This window comes from Pochonia chlamydosporia, chromosome 7, assembly GCF_001653235.2.
Source record: "Pochonia chlamydosporia 170 chromosome 7, whole genome shotgun sequence".
Taxonomy (NCBI): Eukaryota; Fungi; Ascomycota; class Sordariomycetes; order Hypocreales; family Clavicipitaceae; genus Pochonia; species Pochonia chlamydosporia.
Genome location: NC_035796.1, coordinates 2,570,073 through 2,583,355, shown reverse-complemented (window position 1 = coordinate 2,583,355; position 13,283 = coordinate 2,570,073). Strand labels below are relative to the sequence as shown.

Sequence of the window (13,283 nt, the reverse complement as noted above, 5' to 3'; positions counted from 1 at the left end):
TGATGCTGAGAGGAGAATGATTTTGATGGCAAAGACGCCCAGTCATGATGGGCTCAGGATGAGCAGCACAGATGGTAAGGACGCGGAGGGCGAGGCATATAAGGATGCCATACCATACCCCTCAATCGTTTCCTCATACATGGCGAGGGAGGAACGGTCGGTTAGAGGGCCAAGGCTCAAACAAATTGATTCAAGCGGGCGGCTACCTGGCCAAGCTGACTGGATGTTGGTCGGTACAGGAGTAACACTGCATAAGGTGCCTGGCCTCATTATTGATTGCACAGTCGTGGCTGTGGTTTGTCTGCCTGTCTGCCTGCAAAATCCTCGCATTTGTTCCACCATCACGGAGCACTCAAGTGCATGCATGTTCGGGTTCTCGTGATACCAAAACGCTTAACGCGGAGCTTTCTGGTCAAGTCGTTTTTCGGATGCATCTGCGTAGCTGCATTAGCCGCCGGCCCGCCCCTCGGCCCGCCCAATTTTAGTAACAGACTGTAACGGGTACTATAACAGTAGTAGATAAAGCTAGGTAGCAGCAATAGGGTACGTTCAATGATGTATTCAAGACTAAAGCTTGCCCCGTCATACTTGACATCTAGATGTGCGAGGCGCTGGTGATATACTGGCGAGGTGGCGGTGACACGCGGCAGAGAGTGGGACGTCACTCGTGCGCGCTTGCGCCTTACGCAGACATGGACCACAGAGGGAGTCAGAAGGGCTCAAACACGGCAATCGTGTTTTATATCGCGTTATGTGCTGAGATATATTGAGATGTGTTAGTGTATACTTGGATATACGCAAATACCTTCCCCACAGGCTGTACCTAGGTACTTAAGTACTAGGCAGTTAATTTACTAGCAGTCTTATTATTTTGAACCCGTTCTACTGTATGGCAACTCAGCATCCAACAGCGCAACTTCTGAGATGGACAAAACCACTAGAGACGGTGTTATTCTCTATGGCCAGAACTACTGTCTTATTACTGAACATTACACGTTCGATGGAAAAGATCACTAACACAGTGTTATTCTCTATGGCCAGACTCACCCAAACCACGACAGAATTGTACTGTTGTTGAGACATCGAAACCCAAGGAAACACTAAACCATCATCCCCATGTGCCTTGCGTGGCTGTCGTCCATCAGCATCCTTCTATTTGGCCATGCAAACGTGTAAAATGCATAAATCTAGTTCAATAGTCTGCCAAGCGGGAGTGAATATTCTGTAAGCATATTTTACGTATATATTGTAAGCGTATTTTACGTATATACCGTAAATGCGTGTTGTCCATACTCCCCCACCCCCCCTCCACCAACCAACCAAACACAAACAAACAACCAAAGAAACGCCCATGAGGTCCTCGACGATAGCGCTCCAGCATTGTCGCCAGTTCCAAACCTCGGTCCAAACACGCCGTCCCAGCGATGGCGTAGAAGCACTGTCGCCGTCGAGAAAATGCACATTATACTCGTCTGACAGCGGGTATAAACGCTGATGGGTATCATAGTAACATAAAATGCAAAAACAAGAGTAACACCAGAGTGTGGTGTAGTAAAATATAATGTCAAAAAGGTGAGACTTGAAGGGCGTGATAGCGTAGGAGCGTTGTCACTGTTCCTCCCGTCTCACCGGGCACATGCCCAGAAAGAAAATTGTTTGAAGAGGCAGAACAGGTTGAGCTGGGCTGCTGATGAGGGGCTGTTGAAGAAACCGCTCATTATCCCGTATTATAGGGCTAATTTCGACGAGCCCACTTCGCCAGCTTGCCGAACCCGCGCTGCTGCGTCTCTCGTCTGGCGGCGCCGTCTTCAAACTCGCTGGAAGAGTCGTCGTACAGCTTTGTGCTGGGCGGATTGCCAAACACTCGTAGCAAGACTGTCATGACGAGGGCGCTGGCGATGCTGAGGCACAGGATTCCGATCATGGTCAGGTTGCTCTTGCGGAACTGGTGCAGGCCCTTCTTTGCGTCTTCTGGCCACCCCGTGTAGAGAGCGTAGGTGGTCATGATGCTGCCTAGGTTTCCTAGCCCTGAAACCAAGGCCGTGGCTGCGGCTACGCCGACTTCACCGTGTCGACGCTGGAAGATCTCTGAGCTCCATGCCATGCAGATCGGTACCGTGGGGCCGAGGCCGAAGCCAACCATGAGGAGGCCGCCGTATCGAGCCCAGCCATTGCTTAGGGCGAAGGTGGTGGTGAGAAGACCGGCGATTTGGATGCAGACTGCGCCGGAGAAGAAGAATGCTCGGAGGCTGTGGAATCTGTCTGACAGGGGGGTCACAATAAGGATAGCAATGAGATCCATCTGCTCGTATTAGCTGGACAAGTCGTTTGAACCTGGATGGTGAAGAGACTTACAATCCAGATCGGCGCAAACAGCAAACTAACTGTTATTGCGCTTGCCTGGGGCTGGATCGCTGCGATGATGACAGATCCGTATAATTGCGTGCCAATGCCGACGCCAACAACGCCAAAGTACATGAGTGTCAGCGGCCACAGTCGCCAGTCCAGAAGAACCAGGCCGAGGTCCTTCATTGTCCACGATCTGGAGTGGTATACTCGTCGCAAATCCTGGTAGTGAACAACCGCGTCTTGGCCGGTCAAAGCCTCTGGGGTCTTTGGCAGCCAGGCAAACCACTTTGATCGCTGTCGCACTTGTCCCGGTGCCAGGGGCCGGTCAGGCAGCCACCAAAGCAGCGAAATGCTCAAAACAATGCCAACCAATCCGTAAATCAAGAACATCCACCGAAATCCAACCAGTCCACCAGCGCCATCCATCAGCTGGAACCCGGCCGACACAAGGCCGACGACTGCAGCAGAGACCTGAGAAGCGGTGAAATACATGCCAATTCTTTTCCCTGTTCTAGAGGGTGGGTAGAATAGTGTAAGATAGAAAGCCATACCAGGCCACATGCCGGCAATCACCATTCCCAGCAAAAATCGCAAGAGTTTCACGCTCCATGCGCTCTGAACAGCTGCAAAGCACGCGCCGACGAGACTGGTCGCGAAGACGATGCGGGCCATCCATAGTCGTGGACTAAGCTTGCTCATGACCAGGTTGGACGGGAAGTCGAAAATGACATAGGAGACGTAGAACAGCGCCAGAGCAGTTGAGGTATCTTTGGCCGTCAGGTGGAGAACCGACATGAGGTCATGCTTCTCTGATGCGTTCATGGTCTGCGCGATGCCAATATTGGACCGAATGGCTGAGCAGAGGAAGTAGAGAAGCCAGAATGCTGAAAATCGTCAGTATCAAACGAAGACATATGTCCGAGTTACGTACGTGGAATAATCCTCCAGTCGAGTTTACTATACTGTGTCAGTGTGTGTCTCTGGTTCAAGACTGGGTAAGACATACCGATACACCCGCTCCACTGTCTCAACATCAAAATCATTCTGCTGCAACTCGCCTTGTTCTTGGCGGCTTATATCCTGCGAGTTGTCATCGGCATCTTCACTTCTTTTGTTGATGGCCGCGCCATGATCGGCGGACGGATCTGCGACAGTGCCCATGGCCGTACTTGATCGACCTTGTGCGGCCAATGCAGGATCAATTGACGTCGTGAGCAGCTGTACAAAGATGTCACTGCGGTGAATCCGATACCAATTGTTGTAGTACGTCAAGGCAGAGAGGTTGCGCCGTCTGGCAAGTTGCAGCAAAATGATCTGATAAAATGGATGAGGTGGATGTATGGATGGATGGGGTAGAAAAGTTTGGAGCTGATAAGATCTTGAGCCGAAGAGTTCGTTCTGTCAACTCCGAACATGGAGATTGGTGGGTCCACTTCTTATGCCGAGCTTATATGCACCTACAAGTCGTGCACGACAGACTACGCGACAATTTTGCAATTTCTGTTATGTATTGGAAGATATTGGATGACTATTGTTTTCATGTTTTTATGTACTCGAGTCATGCTAGAATACCAACGCTATACTGACAATGGAGCATGCAGTAGGACCGCCGGGATGGGCATCAGGTACACGGCCGGCACCGGTCAGCCACGGAGACTCGCGATGTCGCATCAAAAGAAGACAAAGGAAGAAAACGAAAAAAAAGAGAGAAAATAAACTCACAGGATAAACACGTGCTATCTTACTAACGGGAAGGTTTCTGAAGCCCAAATAGACCGAGCCCACGCCTTGTGTTGTAGTCGTGAAACAATGCCATCGTTGCCCAACTTCACACCCTGGCCATTCGAATAATGCGGAGTGTTTCAGACCGCATAAATTAGGCAGGAATATATGACAAGATGTATCGCACCGACGGCATGGGGAGCATTTGATTGGTATATACTTGTCCTTGCTGCCTTGGGAGCGTCCGGCACCAGCTGACGGGTACCATATCCCCTCTTCGAGATGACCAACACACGGAATTCTGGGGCTTCATGAAGATGGGAATGTATCATTGACCTAATACTTATCCAATGAGGATCTGGAAAGCTGCATGTCATCCGCAAGGCGACTACCGTGTGTAGTACCACCGTGTAAGTGACTCCTCAGAGTTCGGACGAAAGCACGACATGACAAGATGCCAAATCCAAGTATCAGAACATCCGAGTAGCTTGTGATGATTCAAAATTTATACATTTTATGCATTCAAAGTCATCGGCGAGTCTTTTAGGCAGCGCCATCAGCCAATATAGATTGTACAAGGACCTCAGCAGCCTCAGCCTTGGCTTCAAACCACTTCAATACCATGTCACACCACTATCGGACGTTGACACCATCACACATCACATGGACTACAGTCGCCTTTGGAATACAACGTGGCCCAGTAAGAGCTTCTTTCCCCTCAGTATGGCGAGCCTCACGATACAAAAGGTCGAGAGATGTGCAACTCTTGACTGACTTGGCTGGTTCGCCAGTTTGATATGGATGCTCCAGATGCTAGGACTTACAGCCGCCCCTGATGCCTGTCTGCCTTTCCGCCTCGGCCCAACGGCTGGTAAACCACTCACGATGATTCTATCAGTCATGCACCGTGCCTAGCTTCCCGTGGCCACTTCATGCTGTCGTCTCTTGGAGTCAGCTCGGTTGTTGGTTCAGGTCCAGGCAAACTAGTGGACGGCTCAAACAGGGCAGGCCAGAATCGTATGGACGAGACACGTCGAGTAGTTTATTAAACGACGTTGAGCGAGGCCACGCAGCCTTGCCACCCTTGTACGTATTGGATATCAGCCTTGGCTAGCTCCTCGGCCAATACGGAATGACTCAGACCTTGGAGATGCTTCATGAGTGTCACGCACGCCAACCGTGAAGGCGGAATGAATGGATCCACCTCTAGGATCCTGTGGTGCTGCCTAAGCAGGAGAATGAGGATATAACGGCCCATCTTCTCCTCCCTTCGACTTTTTTCGAAGGGAGGAATACAGTAAGACATCTCATGATATCGAAGAACACAAGTTGATAATATTTGTGAAGCACGTCTGCCATTACTTATAACCAAGCCATCACTGTCGTTGTTTTTTTCAGTTGCAAGTTTTAGGCTGCAGTTGGAACGCCACTCGACTCAAACACGTCAAAGTCTGGTCTGACTCAACTTGCCTTGTCACTCTCTCGTACTTCCACGCAGCAGAAGTACATCGGTCGAGAGACCCACTTACCACACACGTGACTTCCTCCTTACAAATTCAAGCTGGCTGGACTCTGGATTTCCGCTGAGGCGGACATTGATGGTTTGACACCTTCATACCATATTTTTCAGGCCAGCAAAACACCCCAGACGCAGACAGACGCTACTGCGTATTCGTTGCGTCGAGAACTGCACGACCTGCTATCGTCGGGTGCTGGCAATTTGTACCAGACACCGGTGACGACTCCTACCGCGACAACACCACGCATCCGCCCTGACGAATACACTCACACTCCGCGGCATCTCGCGCGATCGGCGCCTTCTCTTCTCGGCCCACGCGGTCCACGCGGTCGTCTGCTTCCGCCTCCCTTGCCGCACAAGGCCTCGTCGCGGCACCCTCGAGCGACTTCCCCTTCGTCATATCGAGGCGCCGCAGTCATGAGTGTCGCCTACGAGCCCAGGTCCTTCATTCATGACGGAGCCTATCCGCCGATAGGCGACGAGCACGATCATGGCGCCGACCAACGGTACACAGATTCCGAAGTCGCCGAGCATCTCAGCCATTACACTTCTGATGCCGCACTGCTGGGAGATGATCGAGGCATGATGGATGATGGCACCGGCGTGCAGGACGCTACACGGCTGGACCTTGGCGCAACCAGTTTCCCCTCGCCGATTCAGGTTTCCTTGCATGCACCCTCAATACCGGATCCCATGTCGGAGAGCAAAGACCCATCTCCGGGTATTGGATCACCGCCGTCATCGCGAGTAAAACCGATCCCCAAGCCCGATAGAGATGTCGTCAAGCAACCCGACGGCAAGTTTCACTGCGCCTTGGACGACTGCAAAGAGGAGATTCGGGCATTTTCGCGCAAGTGCGAATGGAAGTGAGTTTTGCCTTTCCGCTATAAGATACGTACGAGGCACTAATCCTATATAGCAAACATATGGATAAGCACGAGCGACCGTACCGATGTCCGGCTCCCGGATGCGAGAACCTCCCAGGCTTCACATACTCTGGCGGCTTGTTGCGACACGAGCGTGAAGTTCATGGCAAACATGGTGGACCCAAAAATACCGTCAACTGCCCTCATCCAAACTGCAAGCGACATACTGGCAAAGGCTTTTCGAGACAGGAGAACCTGAATGAGCATTTGCGGCGGGTACACACCAACGGCGACGGGACTACGCCTCCTGCCGACTCGGTTGCGTCACCCGACGACAACGAGAGTGAAAAGTCTGGCATGAAGCGCAAGCGTCGTTCCAGTGGACAGGGAGATGAACTTACCGAGCTTCGCGATGAGATCAAGCGTGTGCGTGAGGAGAACGAGAAACTCAAGTCCGAAATGGACCAACAGTCGCAACATTCGCTTGCCATGATGGCGCAGATCGCCGAGCTCCAGGACGCTTTGCGACATGGTCTGGCAACTCACAACCTGGGAGCTCCAACGGCGCAAATGATCTAGGAACCTCAACTTGCACCGTCGTCGCCCAAGGCTGACCTGGTTGCACTCAATCTCCTGCAACTCGGACAATTGCAGCCTTGAACAATCACAACTCCTATTCACCACAAAGGCGCAACGCCACCCAAAAAGACGAAAAAACAAAACCAGAAATACACGATGAACGTTTTTACGACGACCGTAACCCCCACTCAAACGAAGACACGGAACGGAACGGATAGACTCAGTCCCACTCTACCATTTTGATACAATTTTTAGTAACCTCTCCCTTCTCAGGAGCTCTGCTAGCGGATCATCCCGTTATGCGCTTTGGAGCTCGTTCATTTCATTTCAATGTCTTCTATTTCCTATTCACTTTGGTTTTTTGGTCCTTCAGCACGGCTAGGCGTTTTAGGAGACAGGGAAGATAAACAGATAAACATGGGCAAAGGTGGCATGTACAGGGAGGCAGATTTTGTCGCCGCCAAGGGAGCAATCGGCGCAGCAGTAATATTTATCAAGAGCATGAGATGAGAGTGTAATTTCCTTTCCCGTCTTTCCCCCCCGGACGGGTTTTATATTCTCCCCCTATTTCCTGCCTCGTGGCTTTTTTTCCTTTTTGGTTCTCGGGAAGCAAACATTTGAAACAAAGCTAGCGTTTGATACCCAATTTTCCAAAGACATGGAAACCGATATTTTTCACAACCTCACCATGATGATGACGATGATGGTTATTTCGAGTCTTGCGTTGAGCTTGGGTTGGCTGGCATAGGTTGCCACCGCATGCGGATAGGGGGCTAGGGGGAAATATCAAGGGAGAAATGCGCGGGTGATGATGTAAATGCCCCTTTTTTGTACGATTTTGAGCGATGGGGAGTTTGGCATGGCTGGTGGGATGGGATGGATCATGTGTTTATTGTATTGTAAGCTATAGACGACTCGCCGCTTTTGCAATGGAGCGATTATTGGGCAGCGAATGCTGCTGGCATGCTCAGATTATGTCTTTGTCCCTGTTGTGTATAATGCACTGACCTGCAGTGTTATGTGGTCTATCTCGTTTTTATACTTATCATACCAAACATCAAAACTCAGTAGCACATTTATAACTCTCCTCCCTCGCCCACAAAGCTTCAATGTTATGTCTAATCCTCCACATACTCCAACCAAAACACCGTAATAGCACCCCCGACACTAATCAGACACAAAGCCCACCACGGCAACACAATCATCTTCTCTTCCAACCCCACAGAGAACAACTTGCCCACCACAACCGCAACAACAGCCCTCACCAACTGCTGGGTACTGGCGCTCACGCCGTTCAACCGCCCCAGCGCGCTCTTACTAGGCGCCGCGCTACACAAAACGATCTTCGAGCTTGGAAACGCACATATCCCGCAGAATGCTTTACACAGCAGTAGTACGACCAGGAGGATGGCCTGTCCTGGCCCTGCGAGTCGTGAAATGTACGGCGTGAAGAAGTATAAGACGGGGTAGGCGAGTGAAACGACGCGAAGGAGGTTCAGGACGCCTAGAAGAGCGGCGACGGGGGGGTATATGAATATCTGGATGATGATGGCGCCGAAGCCATAAGCTGTGAGGTATATTGCTGTTGTGCGGGGGGACATGCCGAGTCCTGCGGTGGAGAGGATGGATGGAAGGGGGGTGTTGGGGAGGGAGTCGGATTGCATGTAGAGGGGGAGGAATTCGTCGCATATTTTGCTGTGGGATTGGAGGAAGCAGATGTAGAGGATTGTTAAGAGGGATTGGCGGGTGAAGATGGAGGAGGTGAAGAGGCTGTGGGATGTGGTTGCGAGAGGGGGGCTGAGCTCGATGTTTGGTTGTGGTGATGATTCGGTGTCGGTTGCTGAGAGGGGGTGGTAGCTGTGGTTTTGGGCTTCTTTAGAGAGTTTGCGGTGGAAGAGTTGGGAATAGAGGCGGCGGATGGTTGATCCTGCTTGCAGGCCAGGGTCGTTTGTGTGTTTTCCTTCAAGGGTTTCCTGGGTTGGTTAGTTGGGCGTACGTTTCGTGTGTTGGATGGTAGGTTTCGTACCCATAGGAATAGGATGCTGGCTATGAGAGATACCGTGAGGGGGATGGATACGATGAGATTGGGGAGTATGAATGGGAAGGTTGTGAGAATGCTGCGCTTTTGACTCGATGTCCCTTGGGTGTGTGTGTTCGTGATGGTGAAGCCGCCAATGATGGGACCGACCATACTTCCTGTTGATGGTTAGATGAGCATACCAGGCAGAGAGTTGAAACTACCTATAGTCCACATGAGGCTGCGGACACTGTCAGTGAAGATCCTGTCAAGTTGGTATGTATACTTACGGTATCAGACTGAATGCCCTGGGCTGCAGCTGTTTCTGAGGCACCAGCTCCGCAACAATTGTACTACAAAATGTTAGCCTATGCTCAAATCTGGACAGATGGAGTTGTTATCAAGACATGATTCAACTCCAACACTGCAACGTACTGAAGAACAGGCGTAACACCGGTAGCAAATCCCACCAAACCCATGACAAGCAACACGGTCCACAGGGCGGGCGCGAAGCCAAAAACCAGCGCCGACATGAGAAAGACGAAAGTGGCGAGTACAAAGGCCGGTCTGCGGCCACGACGATCCGACTGTTGTCCCCATAAGGGCGCTGTGAGGCCACTGACGATGGACATGGTGGCGGAACAGACGCCGACCCAGTAGCCGACATTTTGGTCTTTGATGTTGAATTTTGTGAGGAAGTAGGGCTGCTTGGCGTTAGTTTGTGTCTGGCGTTGGTGAGCCAAGCGGAATAACGTACGAGGTAGACGGGAAAGGAGTTGATCCAAAGAGTCATGCCGAAGCGACTTGCGCCTGAGGGTCATGTTAGTGAGATGATGGTGGTGAATGGATTATGGGAACTTGCAGATGATGGCTAGTTGGGCGATTGGGAGGCCATTGGTTCTGTTATTTGGATCCATGGAGCGCGGCAAAGTCGTGGGTGTTTCATTTTATGAGGGGTTGCTCATGTCGATGAAGTTCAATACTCTTCGGGATGGAAGGTCAGCGAGAGCCAAGTCTATGTATTTATTGTGAGGTTTCGGCTTTTGGGCTAATTGCTGACGAGAGAGGAATGCAGTAACCAATGAGATGCGTTGAAAAAGGGGCAATTTCACCAAGCATGTGTACTCTGGTTTAGGCAGGAACGACGCTTACAGTTTCTCAAATGCTTCAATATCTAGACGTCCAAATACAAAGACCATCGCTTCGCTCACTCAACATTGATTCGTCACCATCCCCATCATCCCTCACCTCAACCTCCTCCTAAACATATACGCCTCCCACTCAATCCCACCCTCGTTCTGCATCCCAACCGGCGCATCAGGTCCAGCCCAAGCACAAAAATCCCCTCCGCTCTGCCTCTCCCAATCCCCATTCCCGCATCCATCAATCTGCAACGGAAAAAAAGTGTCAACTTCAACATCAGCCTCTACCCGCGTAAGCAGCAGGCGGTCCACCCATGGCAGCTGCAAAGCCTCGCGACATAGGTCTGCGCCTCCGATGATGAATACCCTGCCCAATGCGGGCAAGGAGCCGTCGTCGGACGAACTGCTCGATGACGCTGAACTTGGACCACGGTACGTATCTGCCAGAAGGCGCATGGCGTCCTCGAGACTTGTCGCCACATGAAGCGGCTCTTTCCGCACATCGCCTTGCAATCGCGGCGCTACCTTTTCAGGGCATCGCGTCACGACTACGTTGATGCGGTCTGCGTATCGCTTAGTTGGCGTTTTATCCCAAGTGTTGTAGCCGAATATCACGGCGTTCATGGCCTCCGGACTGAGGCGCCTTGTTGTGGTGGCTTCGAAGTAGCCGTTTTCCCGCTTCAGCTTTGGCCATGGCAAGTGCCGTTTGTAGCTCATGCCCATGGATTTTGTGGCGGCCACAATAATTGTTGCGCTTGCTTGTTCTTGAGACATGGTGATTTGGATGGAATTGCCTCAATAAAGCCTTCACTTTCGCACGCGATAGGACAATGGTTAAACGACTTCAATGGTATAACGGCTTTTGTTTCCACTTTAATACCCGTGCGATCGAGGCCATTATAGCCCATAAATAGGGCTGACATTCTAGCCACTGTCAAGGGGAACTCTGACCTGAGCGCAGAAGTCGAGTCAGAATTTAGCACACACGCTCGGACAAAACGGACAACCAGGGTACTCCTCAGATCCCAGCCAAGTGCCAGGGGCAGCCCGCCCAAAAGGAATCATCTCCGGAACACAAGTTCGGATAGGTAGCGACGGGATTAAACTCAATATCCAGGGGAGGTGGTACATCAACTAAGAGGTAGCCAAGTGGTGCTCCACTTTAAACCTATTACCTAAGGGTACTTTACTCTTTTCTAATTAGCTATATACTATCTACCTCTTACATAAAAGAATATATAATATATTAGCTCTATACTTTTCTTTCTTTCTAGCTATTATTCTAAATACGCTATAAACTAGTATATAGGTAGAATCACTTATACTTATAGGCCTAATAAAAGAATTAGAAAAAGGAAATTTAGTGTTTTTATTTAATCTTCTAGCTAGTATATAAATAAAAGAAAGGCTTTTTTCGCTCTAGCTAGAAGTTTAACTAATAGATTCAATTATACTTTTTTTAAACTAACTAGTAAAAGAGTATATTATAGATTTAAGTATTATACTTAGATCTTAAGAGAAAGAAGAGAAGTAAGCTAAAAAGCTATCTAAGAGACTAATATATAGTTTTATTAGAGTTTAGCTAGATTCTATAAGAGCTCTTTATAGAACTAAACTAATCACTTTTCTTTTCTTTCTATAAGAAAAGTTACCATTGTAAAGGTCTGGGCTTAAGCCCAGTCTTGTGTGTGCAACTGAGGGAGCCTGTATAGTGCTAGATTGAGCCGTCACAAGGGACTAGTTCAATTCGTACTCTTTTGCCGTAATGGTCAAAGGGCCCGGAGCAACCGGTATGTCTGCGGCTAGCACCCGCGATGGCCCAATCGGGCTAGACCATAACAACTATTAGTAATACTAGTACATAAAAGCCTCTAAGCTAGTCCCATATACTATCTAAGGTATAGATACAAAAGATTAGTCTAGGATAATTGCGTTCAATATTGCGTAGCTAACTTAAATCGAAATACAAAAGGCAATATTAAATGCAAACTAATACTAATACTAATATTGCAGGTTACTATTACTATTATGTGGGCGGAATTGCTCACACTTGGGAGCCTAACAAGGGGATAGGAAAAAGGGACTTAGAGTTTTCATTTGATCTTGTAGCTAGCACACAGATAATATAAGAGAAAGAGCTTCTATAGAAAGAGAATATCTCTATCACAAGCAAAGTCTACTACTAAGGCACTTAACTTTAAGGCTATTTAAACCTTATATTAAGGCAATTAACTTTAAAGCTATTAAAACCTTATTCTAATTAATATTTTACTATATAAAGAAGGAATTCCTCTCTTTAGAATAAAAATAACTTAATCCTTAATAAATATATAGAATATATTTTATTTCTATACTATTTCCGAATTATATTCTATGATAATTGCTTACCTAATAAGCTATTATCCTAAGCTACTTTTAACTAAGGTTATATCCGCATTATATCTGTATATTAACCTTATTTCCGTTTTATTCCCGCGTATAACTAAACCTCCCTTTTACTCTAAAAGGCTCTACCTTTTACAGATAAAAGGGAGGTTCTTTCCCCTTTAGCCAGACATTTAATTAACAGACTTAACCGCAATTTTCTTAACTAGAGCTATTTACTTGGTGCGTCTAATGCTTGTTTACTAAATCCCTTGTTAACTAAGGGTACCTTTCTTTGCTGCTGGCTATACCTTACAGAGGTGCACCACCAAATAACACTACTAAAGTCTTCTGGGAAGACTAAAGCAATTGAGAATTAAATACCATTTAATCTAGGCAATTAGAAGGATTCTAACCACCTGGCCTAAAGGCACCTTTCTTTGCTACAAGCTATACCTCGCGGAGGTATACTACCAAATAGTACTGCTAAAGTCTTCTAGGAAGACTAAAGCAATTAAAGATTAAGTACAATTTAATCTAGGCAATTAGAAGGATTCTAACTATTTAGACTAAAGGGAAGTAATAATCTAGACTAAATTGCTGATAAGCTGCGTGTAAGTGCGGTATTTCGCGGGCCACTCTGAGCTCTTGGGTGTGTTTGTTTTAGGCCAACAAACCATTAGCTCTTACTCGCTTAAAGAACGCAACGCAGCCCCTTTTTACTC

The 13,283-nt window shown here is 48.7% G+C and overlaps 5 protein-coding genes across 5 annotated transcripts; 1 reads left to right on the top strand and 4 right to left on the bottom strand.

Annotated features, from left to right (window-relative positions):
• Positions 1–1,735: 1,735 nt before the first annotated feature.
• VFPPC_09386 (MFS transporter) lies at positions 1,736–3,510 on the bottom strand (the record flags this gene model as incomplete). The annotated part of the gene is made up of 4 exons (XM_018287928.1): positions 1,736–2,302; positions 2,356–3,233; positions 3,281–3,306; positions 3,356–3,510. 4 exons carry the CDS (start codon positions 3,508–3,510, stop codon positions 1,736–1,738), a joined length of 1,626 nt encoding a protein of 541 aa, XP_018139266.1.
• Positions 3,511–4,211: 701 nt separating this feature from the next.
• VFPPC_16526 (hypothetical protein) lies at positions 4,212–4,448 on the bottom strand (the record flags this gene model as incomplete). Its single annotated transcript, XM_018294279.1, has 1 exon — positions 4,212–4,448. The coding sequence occupies one exon, from the start codon at positions 4,446–4,448 to the stop codon at positions 4,212–4,214; it is 237 nt and encodes a 78-aa protein (XP_018139267.1).
• Positions 4,449–6,007: 1,559 nt separating this feature from the next.
• Positions 6,008–7,035, top strand: VFPPC_09387 (fungal specific transcription factor; the record flags this gene model as incomplete). Its single annotated transcript, XM_018287929.1, has 2 exons — positions 6,008–6,456; positions 6,510–7,035. 2 exons carry the CDS (start codon positions 6,008–6,010, stop codon positions 7,033–7,035), a joined length of 975 nt encoding a protein of 324 aa, XP_018139268.1.
• A 1,118-nt stretch (positions 7,036–8,153) lies between these two features.
• On the bottom strand, positions 8,154–9,845 carry VFPPC_09388 (MFS general substrate transporter; the record flags this gene model as incomplete). The annotated part of the gene is made up of 6 exons (XM_018287930.1): positions 8,154–9,008; positions 9,062–9,231; positions 9,256–9,293; positions 9,343–9,405; positions 9,488–9,756; positions 9,810–9,845. The coding sequence occupies 6 exons, from the start codon at positions 9,843–9,845 to the stop codon at positions 8,154–8,156; spliced, it is 1,431 nt and encodes a 476-aa protein (XP_018139269.1).
• A 451-nt stretch (positions 9,846–10,296) lies between these two features.
• On the bottom strand, positions 10,297–10,968 carry VFPPC_09389 (dihydrofolate reductase; the record flags this gene model as incomplete). Its single annotated transcript, XM_018287931.1, has 1 exon — positions 10,297–10,968. One exon carries the CDS (start codon positions 10,966–10,968, stop codon positions 10,297–10,299), a length of 672 nt encoding a protein of 223 aa, XP_018139270.1.
• Positions 10,969–13,283: the final 2,315 nt, after the last annotated feature.